The sequence below is a fragment of the Anopheles darlingi genome, chromosome 2 (genome assembly GCF_943734745.1).
Source record: "Anopheles darlingi chromosome 2, idAnoDarlMG_H_01, whole genome shotgun sequence".
NCBI lineage: Eukaryota > Metazoa > Arthropoda > Insecta > Diptera > Culicidae > Anopheles > Anopheles darlingi.
Window position 1 is genome coordinate 24222204 of NC_064874.1, and position 14164 is coordinate 24236367.

At 44.7% G+C, this 14164-nt stretch overlaps 2 protein-coding genes across 3 annotated transcripts in view; both read left to right on the forward strand.

The window, feature by feature from the left end:
- LOC125948435 (uncharacterized) overlaps positions 1–14164 on the forward strand; it is a 264834-nt gene that overhangs the window by 71239 nt on the left and 179431 nt on the right. The gene's annotated exons all lie outside the window — the stretch shown is intronic.
- Positions 1990–13221, forward strand: LOC125948436 (patched domain-containing protein 3-like). Of its 2 annotated transcripts, none has more exons than XM_049674476.1 (7): positions 1990–2218; positions 6361–6997; positions 9914–10160; positions 10243–10328; positions 10397–10900; positions 11023–11143; positions 11208–13221. In XM_049674476.1, the coding sequence occupies exons 2-7, from the start codon at positions 6744–6746 to the stop codon at positions 12987–12989; spliced, it is 2994 nt and encodes a 997-aa protein (XP_049530433.1). In that variant the 5' UTR covers positions 1990–2218; positions 6361–6743; the 3' UTR covers positions 12990–13221. The 2 variants fall into 2 exon arrangements, with proteins under 2 accessions (XP_049530433.1, XP_049530435.1); XM_049674478.1 differs by having other exon boundaries at positions 2011–2025.

The window sequence follows — 14164 nt, forward strand, 5'->3', positions numbered from 1 at the left end:
CGATAACCCTTGCCACCCGAATGGAATGATGCTGGCGTTCTACTTTTTATTTTACAAACTTCCTGCCGGCTTGCAGGTGGAATGTCTGACTGAGATCGCGCCCGCTGTCTTTGAAACATTGGTGTGGGGGCATGAGGATTGTAATGCATAATTTACTCTTAGCAAAATGACCAGTAGCAAAACTGTTGTAAACTGTATTAGTCACGTTGTAATATGAGCTCATCTGACGATTACTTAATCTTCTAATGGAGTCCATTTACAGGACCATTCTTTGTGATGACCTCTTATAGCTGGCTGATACTGAACAGGAACACTCGAACGGTGGCATCCACTTCCGTCATTCACTATAGTAAGCACACATGGTACAAGCCAAAGCGAACATGCCAGGACTAAATATGAAGAGCAGAGTAGATGGATTTTGAATTAATGTTTGGTTACTCGTATTGTAACGATTATTTTCAATTCTTAGGAGATTTGTTATTTCATGTAATAGCAACCGTCCCTTATCTCCGGGGCATGTTGAATTGGTTGTTCAGGCGATCATGTTATAATCTCCCATTCGGCTCAACACGTTTTTCTTTTCATTCATAGACAATCCGAACGCGAGCACGCCGATTCGTCTCGGAATAGGACTATGAAACCAACGATGCGTCGAGATTACACAGCACAATATTCTCGGATGGCGTAATAGTAAATACTATCAACTAGGCATCTCGTCGCATTCCATCATCTACCGGCAAATTGAGTAATATTTATGTTATAGTAACCGTTCAATAGTTGACACGTTTGAAAATTCTTTTCAAACTTACTTCTTAATAAATTTGTTTAAGTAATGTTATTAATTTTCCGCAGCATATTTAATTAAACACAATTTCTAACTAATGTACTATGACATTACTTGATCCACTAACAATAAATTAAATATGGCATGAAAAATAGTAAATTATCAGACTAATTATTTTTATTGTTTATTAAGGAGGATTTTAAGCTAAAATAAACAAAAAAAGATTTTAAAAAATTATAATTTTTGTATTTTTTGGCACAGCACCTCTTGAAACGCGCCTGAATCGAACCGGCCGAACCGGTTGTTGCTCAGCACAACATAAGCACAAGATAAGGCGCGACATACTGTGGAATAGCTTCCCAAAAGCTAATTTCATGTATTCCGAATAAATGTTTTTACTCGAAACTATTCTCCATTTTGTTAGATTTTTTTGAAAAAAATTGAATGGTTTTATAGAATTTATTTGTAGCGTTTTTAAGCAAATTTTGAAAATGCATTTTCGAAATATTCTTTAGGCGCAAGAGATACAAGAGTCGTTGTCGAAACTCTTTTGTAATTCTTGTGTGTCCTTCCATGAATTAACAGAAAAGTTAAATACTCAAGACTTATGTATATTTTATGCTTTTTTAATCAATGGCTGTGTAAGTTGCAACAGTCGTTTATTGATCCGCTCCTAATAAATTATTAATTCATATACCTAAAACATTTGTTCAACGGTTCAGGTTAATGATGAATGAGAAAGCTTATACCGCTATCCTTGTAACTATGTCACTAATTTTTTATTTTTACATATTATTTGTTCACATCACAATATTTAAACTTGAATGGATGTATGATTTTATGATTTATGTTATAGAAAACATTTATCTTTCATGCATTAGTCAGGTAGTATTATAAGTTACTATTCCCTGAAGAAACTTGATTCTTAAATACATCTTAAAATTGTTGAAATTAGAACTTGAAAATTACTAGACTCTGTACCGAAATCGCGAGGTCCTTACCACGAGAAATGAAATACTGTCCACTTCGGTTGGCATTTGAGAATGGCAGACGACGACTCAGCACGTAAAATAAAAAATAAGGAATTTCTCCCGTTAAAGCGGTTGCAACAATTGTCACTGACTGTGAATGAACGAGAACAAGCGCCTGCACGGTCTCTCGCACACCCCTTTGGGATGTTCATTGTTGTTGTCCCACAGCAAACGTTCGGGGTGGTTGGGCGATTAGCCGTTTCCTCCGCGGTTTGTCAACTTCTGTCGGCGGTCAAACGAAACGTGAGTCGCGACAGCCGGCCGCAAGATAGGAGGCGTTTATTGTGAATACCGTCGGCCAGTGAACAAGTGCTTGGCGGTGCTTTGCGCGTGCGTTGTTCCGTGAAACCGGCATGGTGGTGTGTGTGCGTGTCTAATGCAACCAGAACGATTCTGACGCACGGTAGTTATTCCTTTTCGAAAAGTTTCGCAATCATATCCTGATCAGAGAAAACGCACCGGGGGACACTATCCTGCAACATCAGTGAATAAGGACCATGTCACAGCATAAGCATGGTAGTGGGTAGCATACTTACATTGTAGTGTTAAATGTGTTACGTTTTGGAAGGAAGTTAAACTAGAAACAGTGAAGTGAACGGTCGGCCGGTCATTCTGAGATCGCAAACACTCATAGTCGAAACAAGGGCGCACACATGTTTCACCCCAGCTGATGCGAGTGTCCGTACGGCGTGCAAAGTATGTCATGCTACCAATAGTACTCTGATGTAGACCGGTCCGTCGCTTCGACTTGCAAACGCAGAGCACAGTAGTGCTAGCAGCTTCCCATAGGGTGCATAGAACGTAATCAATCAATTACAAGGCCTTTGTATTGAGACTGAGTCGAGTGGACAAATGAATAGTGTGAGAGTCTCGATCGTTGATTACAGCGCATCATCTTCCTTTGGCTCGTTGTACTAGTTTCTCTTCGATGCCACTGCAGTTGACTCGTAAGCGTGGCCTTCGCATAAGTTGTTTGCCGTTGAATCAGCGTATGTGAATCGCTTAATTCCCGAGTAACTCTTGTCTAGAGTGTCTTTAATGTGAAAACGGGATGATGGCTGTGTTACTGGTTTTTGGGGTAGTCCATCGCAATGGTGCATAGGGCGTGTAAACGTGTTGTGTGACCTTCAAGGAATCGGGTACCGCACTCGGCTGACTCTGGTAATATTTCGCGATTTCTCCTATCCTCTTTTTCTTCTTCTGATAGCGAGAGATTTAAATACGAGTGTCAAACATTAAGGTCGAAACAGGTTTTAGCACATCTGCAGGAGGTGCAGAAGGTGGACGCTTTCGAAATGGCTCTGACTGAAGCATGGTTCAGCACGGATGCAAGAAACGGATTGCAATGGTTGAAAGGCAGCATTAAGATGGGCCAGTTGCATTTCTCTCTTATGCATCCCCGTTCTGGTCATTATTTTCTGCGTTACTCAAGGACAGCCAGTTATTTTCGGACTATCGACGCGATTTGCCGTATCTCTGGCGCCTCCTCCAGAAATATACGAGCGCCTCTAGCAGAAATGCTCGCAATGATGATGGCACCAAGCTAAATTTGGCGCGAAATGATTGATAGCTGATAACGCCACGCAGGGTTACCGTTTGCTGGCAGTGCTTCGATGAGCCCGCACTCGGGGCTGGGGTGCGTGTTTGCTGCTAGTTATATGTTGGCAAACATCTTTGCCAGTCATTCAACAGCACATGCTAATCAACGAAAAATCATGTCTTGAGAGACCACGACTCCATTAGCGTGGCACGAGCTGCGGACAACGAGGAAGAAACGCAACATTCGAACAGAAATGCACCACGATAGCCAAACGCCAGCAGCGATCGATGATTTATGTCCGATAGGCGATCCCTTCACTTAGCCAAAATCTGACGCAGAAATGACGCTGTTTCCCTGAGGGGGTTTCCCTTGAAGCCAAGGTGATCCTGCTCCTTGAATGCTACCCGTCACAAATTAACGACCATCTAGGTCAATGCGTTTGCACGCGTCCGAGCTGTAGTTTAGTTGACATTGGCACACCTTTTAGGAATTTGCGATTTCAAAGGCATTGCAAAGATCATTTGCAGATGAACTAGGGGAATTCTGTGCGTTCTTCACTCCGCACGCGTCAGGTCGTGCCGGAATTCGTCGCAGTCTGTGTGCGGATAATCCGGTGACAGTCAAGGATGCGTCCGTCCGTGCGAACCGTCAATGATTTCCTGTGTTTTCAGCGGCATTATGCCAACTGCAGGCCCTCCTCCCCCTTCGGGCTCATGAATAGGGGCGGCACATATCTGGTCAAGTGTTTGTGATTCCACTTAACGGTCACGCGTTTCGGTTAGATTAGCATTCGGCGCCTACGGTCCGCGACATGATTCGTCGTTTTCATCGGTGACTGGAGCTCTATCGGCGCGGCATCGGCATCGGTTGACAGAGGAGGGAGTTAGAGAGGGATAAAGAGGCAGCGCATACGCCAGGGACGCCGGTTGATGAATTTTACCGCCGTGGTGACATTAGGCGACCATGACCTTGCACTCCCGCCCTTCTTCTCTATCCATCTCTATTCGCTCCCCAAATCGACCAACCTCAACCCCGCGGGTCCAACAATTAATCCATTGCGTCACTTTCGAGCGAACTGGTTGGCGATGAGGAGCGTACGGTGACGTACATACGTTCGAGATCGCAGTGTTGCTTATTTTCTGCTTCTGCGATTTGCCGTACCATCAGTTTAGCCAGATTGTGTAATCAATCGATCGATGTTCCTTCGTTTTCTGTAGCATTTTTTTGTTTTGTTTTTCATATCTAGACGCTTCAAAACCGTGCGTGGCGTCATTAAGAAGCGGATGGGTAGTTTTTCCAGAAAGATCCAGCAAAACCGGTTCATTCACCGTCGCTAGCGCGAGTCTAATCGAGTTCTAATCTATGGTTTCGGTGATCATTCCGGTGGTGGCTGATCGGTAGGCTTGTGCGGTGTGGACCACAAATTTCGATCGATAGATCGATTATGCTGTAGCCCGTTTGCTAGATCGTGACCGTAAGCACCGTGGATGAGTTTCACTTTCAGAGCAGTTCCGGCATTGGTGGAACCTTCATAGGACAAGGGCGCTGCAAGCACAACAAGGCTTTTAGATAAAAAGCAGCATAAATCTTGCTCGTAACCGTAACAGAGCGTAACGCTAGAATATTGATACGATTTCTGGTGTTTCACGTTTTCTTGTTTGTCTTTTTGGACGCGAATACGAGGAAAAGGAAACCGGCGATTGGCGTCATCATAGATTTACTCGCCCTCTCTTCGCCACGATGAGGTTCACAATATTTGGCGAACAGATTCCGAACACTGGGGCTCCAATTCCGTTTCCAGCCATCATTCGATGGCGTGAAAGTCGGTTATTTCGGGTCAGGTAGTTCACAGTAATGAGCACTGGGCAAGGGTAGCAGCCTCGCGGCCAGTCACGCACTCTCCCCATGCCATAGAACACTCACCTCAGCAACCGGATTGATCATTCCAGCTAAAACGAGCTCTCTAGTGCGCGTTGGATTCTATCAACGAAGTGAGCTCGCTCTGCGGGATTCGCCACTCATTAGGGGAAAAGCATCCGGCCGTTATATGTATAAATAGCTTCAATCGACGCAAACTCCAACAGTGTTGACCAGCGGGTTTTTTTCTGGTCCGACCATTACATAGTACCATAAGCCGGTTCAACGCATTGGCTCCCTATCGGTGCGTGAATCATCGTCATGAATGTGCGATTGCGTGCGTCTCCCAAGGGTAGTAGCGACGATGTCTCGCACATCGCACCGAGGATGGATTTGTTTTAATTGCAGGCCCATTGTCAAAGCGCTTGATCTCCCGGTCACCCGCTACCGGTGGTGTTGTGCTGTTTGTGGGAAACTATGCCTCTGTTGCGCCGTTGCGAACGACCGCAAACGAACAGTTATTAGCGATGGCACCGTAAGTTCACTCAAGCCATAAGTCCCAACGACCCCCGCTGGTGCCGCTCAGGGTCGTTAAGCATGGCTACACAGAGCACTGGCTTGGAGTGGAGGGGCGTTGGGAACAATCTGCAGCTTGTTGGGCTGCTGCAAGAAGATGCGCGAGGGCCACGTTGAAATCGTCCACCGAACTTCTCCTTCGTGGAATGGTTCAGCTCAGCAATGCGGCACACCGTATAACGCGCGCACTGTCTGGCGGAGAATTAATTAACGCCGCGCTGGTCTGGTAATAAAATATGTTAGTAAGGTCCACTTCGCTTTCGGCAGCGTTTGCCACTTTTCTATGACGTAAAGCTGAAAGACGAGCTGTGGTAGGCGCGGTAACAATGGAAGGAAGCGCGAAACCCAACGATCGGATGGACTCATTACAGTGGAGTAGTAAGTGTACAATGAGCGTTCCGATAAGATCCACTCGGTCGGTGCAACGCTGTAAATTGCATTTTCATCGTGCGTAATGATATCGTGTGACCAGCAGAGGCGTGCCTTTTTATACATTTCCGGTCAACTGCAATGATTCGTTGTTCGTACTTCGTATGTTTTCTATTCCTCTCTCTTGTATGATTTGTGCTCAGATTTCCGTTCCTACAGTGTTCGTAGTATTAGAACGAGTGGATGTGTGCGCGTGTGTGTTTAACAGTGATCAGTGTAAAGAATCTGTTCTAGTGTGTCAGCAACAGCCAGCAACGCACGATGGCAATATTTAATTAACCCAAATTGAGTTTGTAGACAACGATTCCATCCATACTGAAGTGATATAGTTACCCTCTTTACGCCTCGACAGAGTGTTGGTTAGTGGTTCGCCCAGAACGCGCGCGTGTCCCCTGTCAACTGAGGCGATTGTGATAAGCGCCAGACAAATTGCTGTAATCGTTTCGTGCGAAGAGTGCGTACACTTCTAGCCGGAAGCCGGTATTGTTTGCGATATTGACTTCTAGTCGCTAGTGTAGTGGACAGTATGGCGCAGGAGGTTGATCTGGCGGATGAAAGTGTAACGGAGTATGCTGCCGATCCCATTGAAGCACAACCGCCAACGAAAACTGCTGTCGTCAATGGACACTACATTGGCAACATCCATCGAATGAACAGTGAGGAGTTGCTTCATAGCAGCGTACATCAACCAGCTGATGATGAGCCGATTCCGTCGCGAATGGGCTTCATGGGACGTCTGTCGTACCATGTGTCGCTGCTGATTGGAACCTTTTTCTACCGGTAAGTATGCGCCGCAGAATGAAACGATCCGGTTTTTATAAACCCAAATTTATGCACGTTCGTGACGATACGAGATATCACGCGAAACCGGTATCCTTGGTCGGGGTCGAGCGTTTGAACTTTTCTGGTATCCTTGACAGTGAATTTCGCCATTTGATGGTGCGGTCTGTGGTCCCTGTGGCTTGCAGGAAGCCGCATAAGCTATGTTTGCTAACCGTTTAGCATCGATTCGAACAACAATCATCCCAGTGGAAGGAAAACGGTGGATGCAATCGTGATGTTGTTGTTAAGAGAGGCTGCCAAACAAGTTTTAGGCCACTTTAGCCGTCGCATAACGTTGCGAATTGTGGCGGAACTGAATTGAAAATGACCGCATCCAGCAAAAAGCTTCCGGGGGTATTGTGCTAAAAACTGGATTCAAATGTTTGTGAACGACGAAGACGAGAAAGACGAGAATGTTTCTAGAATATTAGTTTTGGTCGGATTTTACGATTCAAATGCTTTCATGAAGAGCTTCATCTATAGACAAGAAATTAGGCAGAAGCAAAGGTTTTTTTTATTCTTTCGAAGTGTGCATCAGTCCTTATCGACACAATCGGTCTGTACTCGATTGTTTGATTAGGTGCCGTTTGTTTTATCACGTCTGGCAACCGAATGAAGCTTGGCTAGACCAGCAGTACCTCAATTTCTAGCGCGTTGTACCAGGTCTGGCGTCTTTTCGATTGATGATGTACGCGACTACGAGACAATTGTACTGTTCGGTATTCAACGCCGGATGAACTTGGCTCGATGATTTAATCGACCAATTGATAAGACTAAGCCCGCAGTCCAGCTGTTGATGATATGCTTCCTCAAGGTTAGCAAACGGAGCTGTGGGCTAGCAATTTGATAACAGAGATAAGTCGAAGGAATGTACATGTTAGCATTGGGCGGGTACAACTATCACTGGTCGATCGCAATCCACAGTCCGGTACGTGGTTTATGATATTTTTCTATCGAAAAATGGTGCAAACAGTATCTATGCCATGCCGGTTGTGCCAGGCACGTGGTGTCAGCCTCGTGTCAATGGATTATTCATTTGAGTGTTGTCTGTTGTTGTTAGACAATCTTATTGGTGTTTTGGTGCACACGTGATGGATTATTGATTCAAATCGTAATGAGATATTGTATTGATTTTTTGTATCGGCTATCACGTTTATCGGAAACAAACACTCATTCCTATGGTCATTAACACCCACCCGAGTACTCATAGCATATGTCCCGGCCTGTATTTCCCTTTGCTTCGGTACATTGGTTCACAGCAGGAGCGAGTTGGAAGCATCCATCCATCACCACTCGAATAACTTTGCTTATCGCCGGTGTTCAAGGGCTTCCGTCCATAGTTTATACGCGATTAAATCGGGGCCAATGACAGTGGAAATGGCTCAACATGAATCGCTCCGCGTTTCGGTATTTCCTGTAAAGTTTAGTAATCCATCACCGGCCGGTGCGCGCGAATTCCGATCCGGTTTTGAAAACATTTCGTTGCTTGGAATAGTAGATGATGCACGTGAATGGAGATGGCGGTCAGATAGCGTGATCCGTAGCATCCGTAGGATTGATTGTTGCTCAAGTGAAGCCGAACGTCACACAACAAACCGATTCGTCGTCACACGCGACGCACGTGCTAGCGACACTGGGGCTGGGTCCGGTGTTTCGATTTCGTTCGTCAAAAGTAAAAGTGTCAACTGCTACCACTTTTGTTGCCGTCTCTCCCTCGTCTCCATTCACCACGCCAGTGGCATTGTGTGTTTGCATAATGGTTTCGTCGGTGTTACTTTTCTCAACCACCTAGCAAGTGGAACCGTCATGCCTTCCCTTTTTAGTTTATGGTGGTACTTCCTCTTACCTTGACCGCGAATTTGGACACACCACGGGCATTGTAGATGGTGCGAATTAAAGATGAAGATGTTTGGTTCGTTTTATTAGTTTGGCAGTTTTCTTTCTTTTGCCCAAATCTTTTGTTTTATTCATTTGAAAGGTTTTATGGGATTTATAAAAGCAATATATTAATATTTTGCACAATTAAAATTATGTTGCATTTTTTTGTTTGTTGAATTTGTATGTTTATGAAATTTGTGAAGCACTGGTGTAGCGTAAAAATATCAATTATACAATATAAAAATGTCAATATATAAATCAAAATTAAATATTCCTCATAATCAGTCCATCATTTGACGACAAGTCACGTCAAGAGAAGTTCATATTTTCTTCTACTGGTTGCCATCTGAAGATTAACCTCACCTTGTAGACTCCACTTAAATCCAAGATTAAAATGAATTAACGTGGGATTGGTTTTATTATACTAAGCAAATAAAATAGAAAATAAAACGCGGAAATGATAATGGCATTATTGCAATAACACCGACAAATACTTTGATAATCGATTGCAAACATTATTGTGAGCACAGCGTGTCCCAAAAATAGACTATAATGAAGGAAATGTTAAACAAGTGATGCTACCGGGTACAACTGTTCATTCACAAATTTCACGCTTGTGTGCATACTGATAACGCGACGGAACTCAATGCAATGGAGAGGTGCAATGTTACCAAAAAACAAATGATATAATATGCGAATGTTTGGCAAACACGACGCCGCTCGTTGCGATAATGATTATGTACAAATTCGTTTTTCGACCTTTTCGTCACCGCATCGGAGCTGATAGCTAGTCGATTATTTCTGTGATGTCAGCAAAGGTCTTACCCTAGAACTTTCTATCGCCTACGGGCTGTCTCGGTGTCTGGTCGGATTGTATAACATTCTAATCTTTTTTTGCCATGTCAAAATAAAAAAGCCGACACGTTTCGAAGATTTATTGGTTCGACAAGAGGATCATATTTTAAAATCGTCTCTTTTTCTCTTTACCATTTCCAGCCTCGGTTATTGGATCAGTAACAATGCGTGGAAAACCATCGGTCTCTGCTGGTTGCTGGTGGCCCTTTGCAGTATTGGTTTTATTCGGTTTCACAAGGAAAAAAGTCCAATGAAGCTATGGATACCGCTTGGTTCAAAGTTCCAGCATGATACCAACTGGATGATAGAGCACTTTCAGGAAGGCAACCGTATAGAAACGGTTATGATTACCGCCCCGGATGTGCTGGTCCCGGAAGTGTTGCAAACGGTAGGTGTGTTTGGTGTTTCGGTTTAGGAGTGTTATGGTTTACTAATCTATGTTTGGTTTTGGAAATTTCGCCATTCCACAGCTAGCAACCATCACCGAGGAGGTCGAGAATTTCAAATTTAAGAATAGCAAAGGTGAAACGCATGGTTGGACGGACGTGTGCCATAAGTAAGTGATCTACAGAAATGGTGCGTGGTGATTTCGTTATCTTTTCTCATGTAATCCGTTTTCCACAGAGTACCATTGATCGCGGCCTACACGGGTGATTCCGATGGTGGTAGTGCGATGATCGCGTCCGCTATCGATCTGCCCTCCTTCTTGTTCTGTCCAATCTTGGAAAAGCTGGAGAAAGGATGCTACGGTAGTAGCCTGCTGGAGCTGTGGAAGTATGATCGTGAAAAGATTAACACACTATCGAAGGAGGATATCGTGGAACGTCTGAACAAAACGACTGTTAGTCCGGTGACGGGCCACACGGTAGAGTTTTCCGCCCTGTTGGGTGATGTGCAGCGAGACTGGAGTGGTCGTATCGTGTCGGCGGGCTCCCTGGTGACCCACTGGTACGTGCATGTCAACTTCACAGAGGTAAACGCGGATGTAAGCGGTAACGCAGCTGGAACCGAGGACTGGGTCACTGAGAATGCTGCTCTTTGGGAGGAAACATTTCTGAAGATTGTCGCCAAGGCGAAGCGCGAACATTCGACGAACGAAACCGACATCTACTACGCGGCTGGCAGAAGGTGAGGTTTTGTTTGGTAGCCATTAATGTGGATTCGACGTGTATTCATTAAATATACGGCTCGTCCTCGGTCCTTAGATATGTAAACAAAAGGGCATTCATTTAAGATTTTTCTGTTTGCAGCTATGGAGATATCAGTGAGGAGTCCATGTTCAAGGATATGGATAAGTTGGTCTATGGCGGTATCATTATGTTCATCTACATGCAGCTGGTGCTGTCGAAGTTTAGCTGGACCGAGTTTAGGGTAAGTTGGTCGGGAAAATTTGTATTTAATCTCATTCATACTGAATATTTTATCCGTATTTAAGGTAATCCTTGGCTCCATTGGATTAATGAGCGTTGGAATGGGTTTCATCGCAGGCTGTGGTTTGGTAGCGGCCAGCGGCGTATCATACGGTCCAGTACACACTTCATTGCCGTTCCTATTGATGGGGCTCGGTGTGGACGATATGTTCGTCATGATGGCCTGTTATCGGAAAGTTCGAAAAGCTAACCCGGATCTACCATTGCCCGAGCGTATGGGACTTATGCTGCAGCATGCTGGTGCTTCAATCACCGTTACCTCGCTCACCGATATAGTTGCCTTTGTCGTTGGTTCGATTACGGTCATACCGTCGCTGCAATCGTTCTGTATCTACGCTGCGGCCGGCGTCTTCATGATGTTCTTCTTCGTCATCACCTTCTTTGTGGCGATCTTTACGCTGGATGAAATCCGTATCGCCAGTCGACGCAACGCGTTCCTATTGTGGATAGTTCACGATGAAAAATCGACCGGACTATGGTGCGAATACAATCTCATGCATCGGTTTATCAACACGTTGTACTCTAAGGTACTGCTTACGACTGTCGGAAAATCCGTAATCATATTTGCGGTGATTCTCATGACTAGCGTCAACATACACAATCTGCTGCAATTGCGTCAAAAGTTCGATCCGAATTGGTTCATCCCGGAAGAGACGTACTACAACCAGTTTGTCGTGAAAACGCATGAACACTATCCAAACGTTGGTTTTGAAGCACTGCTCCTGTTTGGAAGTCTCAATTATACCGAAGAACTGCCTAAACTGATCAACATCTCCCAGCAGCTAGAGAACCGTACCGATATACTACACAGTGTCAGTTCGTGGGTTGATGCCTTCCGGGAGTTTGTTAGTAAGCGCTATAGTAAGGACATTGCGGTGGAAGTGCTTAGTGATAGCGACTTCCGGAACTATCTGTCCAAGTTCCTATTCAGCTACGAGGGAGGTCGGTTTCAGATGAACATCAAATTTGCCGCCAAACTAAAGTGCGGAAAGCCTGCCCCGAACATCACGGTCACAACGATGGACTTTAAGTTCAAGCCCTTCAAGGAGCGTGAAGAATACATTCCAGCGAAATACGCCGTTGAGGGCATACTAGAACGAAGCAATATAAGCTCCGGGGACCAGTTCCGAACGCTGTGGGCGAAAATTTTCGGAAACTGGGTAACGGACGAGATCATCGATACGGAAATCTATCGAAACATTGCGCTGGCGCTGGTCGGAGTTATGTTCTGTTCGGTGGTGCTGATTGTGAATCTACAAATTTGCTTCTGGATATTCATCTGCGTTCTGTTAACTCTCGTTAATGTGGGCGGACTGATGCAAGTGTGGGGCCTGACTCTGGATCTAGTTTCGTGCATAGCACTTCAGCTGGCCGTCGGTCTGTGCGTCGATTATGCAGCTCATATCGGGCACACCTTCTTGACAATCAACAAAGGTGATAGAAATTCGCGAAGCTTGGAAACGGTGCTACACATCGGTGCGGCCGTTTTTTACGGTGGTGGCTCGACGATCCTTTCGCTATCGATTTTGTCGGGTTCACAAGCGTACACGTATAGAACGTTTTTCAAGATCTTCCTGCTGGTGATTGCATACGGACTGTTTCACGGGACAATTCTACTGCCGGTGATACTAAGCCTGATCGGACCCGCGCCGTACAGCGGTTCCTTGCATAGCCTCAACACGATCAACAACAATCCCAGTCCCACTAAGAAAGCAGGCCCGGATGGTACGGAAATGATTTCGTTTATAGGAGACCAGTCGTACAAACTAAGTGAACCTCGTTCTTAGGACATGCGGAAGAGAAATGCTCACGAGAAAAGATGAACATAACGCACGAGAGCTTAAACTAAACATAGGCAGTTAATGACGCCTTATCCTGAGGATAACAGCGATGTTTGCGAAGATTTTGAAGCAGCAATTGTGATTGGTCGTGTGCCTTGCGATGGAGCGATCACTAAATAAGATTTTTACTTAGAATTGTACAAAGAACGCAAGAAAAAATAAATGTAAAAACCGCGGTTTCTGGTAAATCTGGTAAAAGTTCCTCCTGCTTGTTGAGAGAAACACGCTAGCGCTATCACCGACACAAGTCCGAACTATTCTCATGCGAGAGCGGAGCTTCGGGCGTGGGGCCTGTAGAGAGCGCTTTTTATGTTTTTTCTCGCTCTTTCTTTTGTGCGAGCGCCCTCTCACACCCAACGGCCGAAGCTTCGTGACTGCGTTGGCATTTTCTTGGGAGGTTTTTGGGGTCCCTTTTATCCCTTTTTGATTAATTGTTATTACTCGTTTACATATTTTTGCAAAGATCTAAAACACTACACAGCGATCATAAGTTCTTTTAAACGGAAAAACATGAAGCTCAAACCGAGAGGAAATGTTCTAAGTGTGTTGGCTATCAACTTTTTTTAGCTAGCAAAATTTGGATTTTCCGGCCACTACGAGCACACCACGTAGGGGATTTCAGTTTTCAATGCGCCTTTGGAGCAACAAAGTCTATTCATTTGAAGTTATTGGAATGCTTCTAAACCGGGTTTAGTAAAATATAGTTTAATCATGATACTTGGATTATCCCTCCTAAAGACAAACGCATTAAATTTTACGAATATTATCTGCCACCAGGAATGGGAAGGAATTGCCTTTTGATGGTTCTCGAACTGTAGAAGCGAATTATTGTGGATCACGTGTTGAATGCTGTATCCTCTGTTCGGTACGAAAACACATAAACATTATTTTGCAAAAAAAATATTTATAAACCTAAGTCTTAGCAACACTTTTCACAGCTGATCTCGGGAGAAGAGTGGTCCACTGTTTAGCTTTAAAGAATGCAATCTCACTACCATCCTACGGTCCCGTCGAGCTCGCTTCGAGTAAGTTTCTCTTTGATTCCATTCTGATGCACACTATACCGCCATGACGCAATCGACTTTTTTGTGTTTTATGCTCCCACTCCCAGCGCCAGTTGT

Bases quoted from the DNA above. Each gene is read 5' to 3' on its own strand.
- LOC125948436 (XM_049674476.1), top strand. From the start codon at position 6,744: ATGGCGCAGGAGGTTGATCTGGCGGATGAAAGTGTAACGGAGTATGCT. The intron at 10,329-10,396 runs GTAAGTGATCTA...CGTTTTCCACAG, and splicing joins TGGACGGACGTGTGCCATAA to AGTACCATTGATCGCGGCCT. The intron at 11,144-11,207 runs GTAAGTTGGTCG...TCCGTATTTAAG, and splicing joins TTAGCTGGACCGAGTTTAGG to GTAATCCTTGGCTCCATTGG.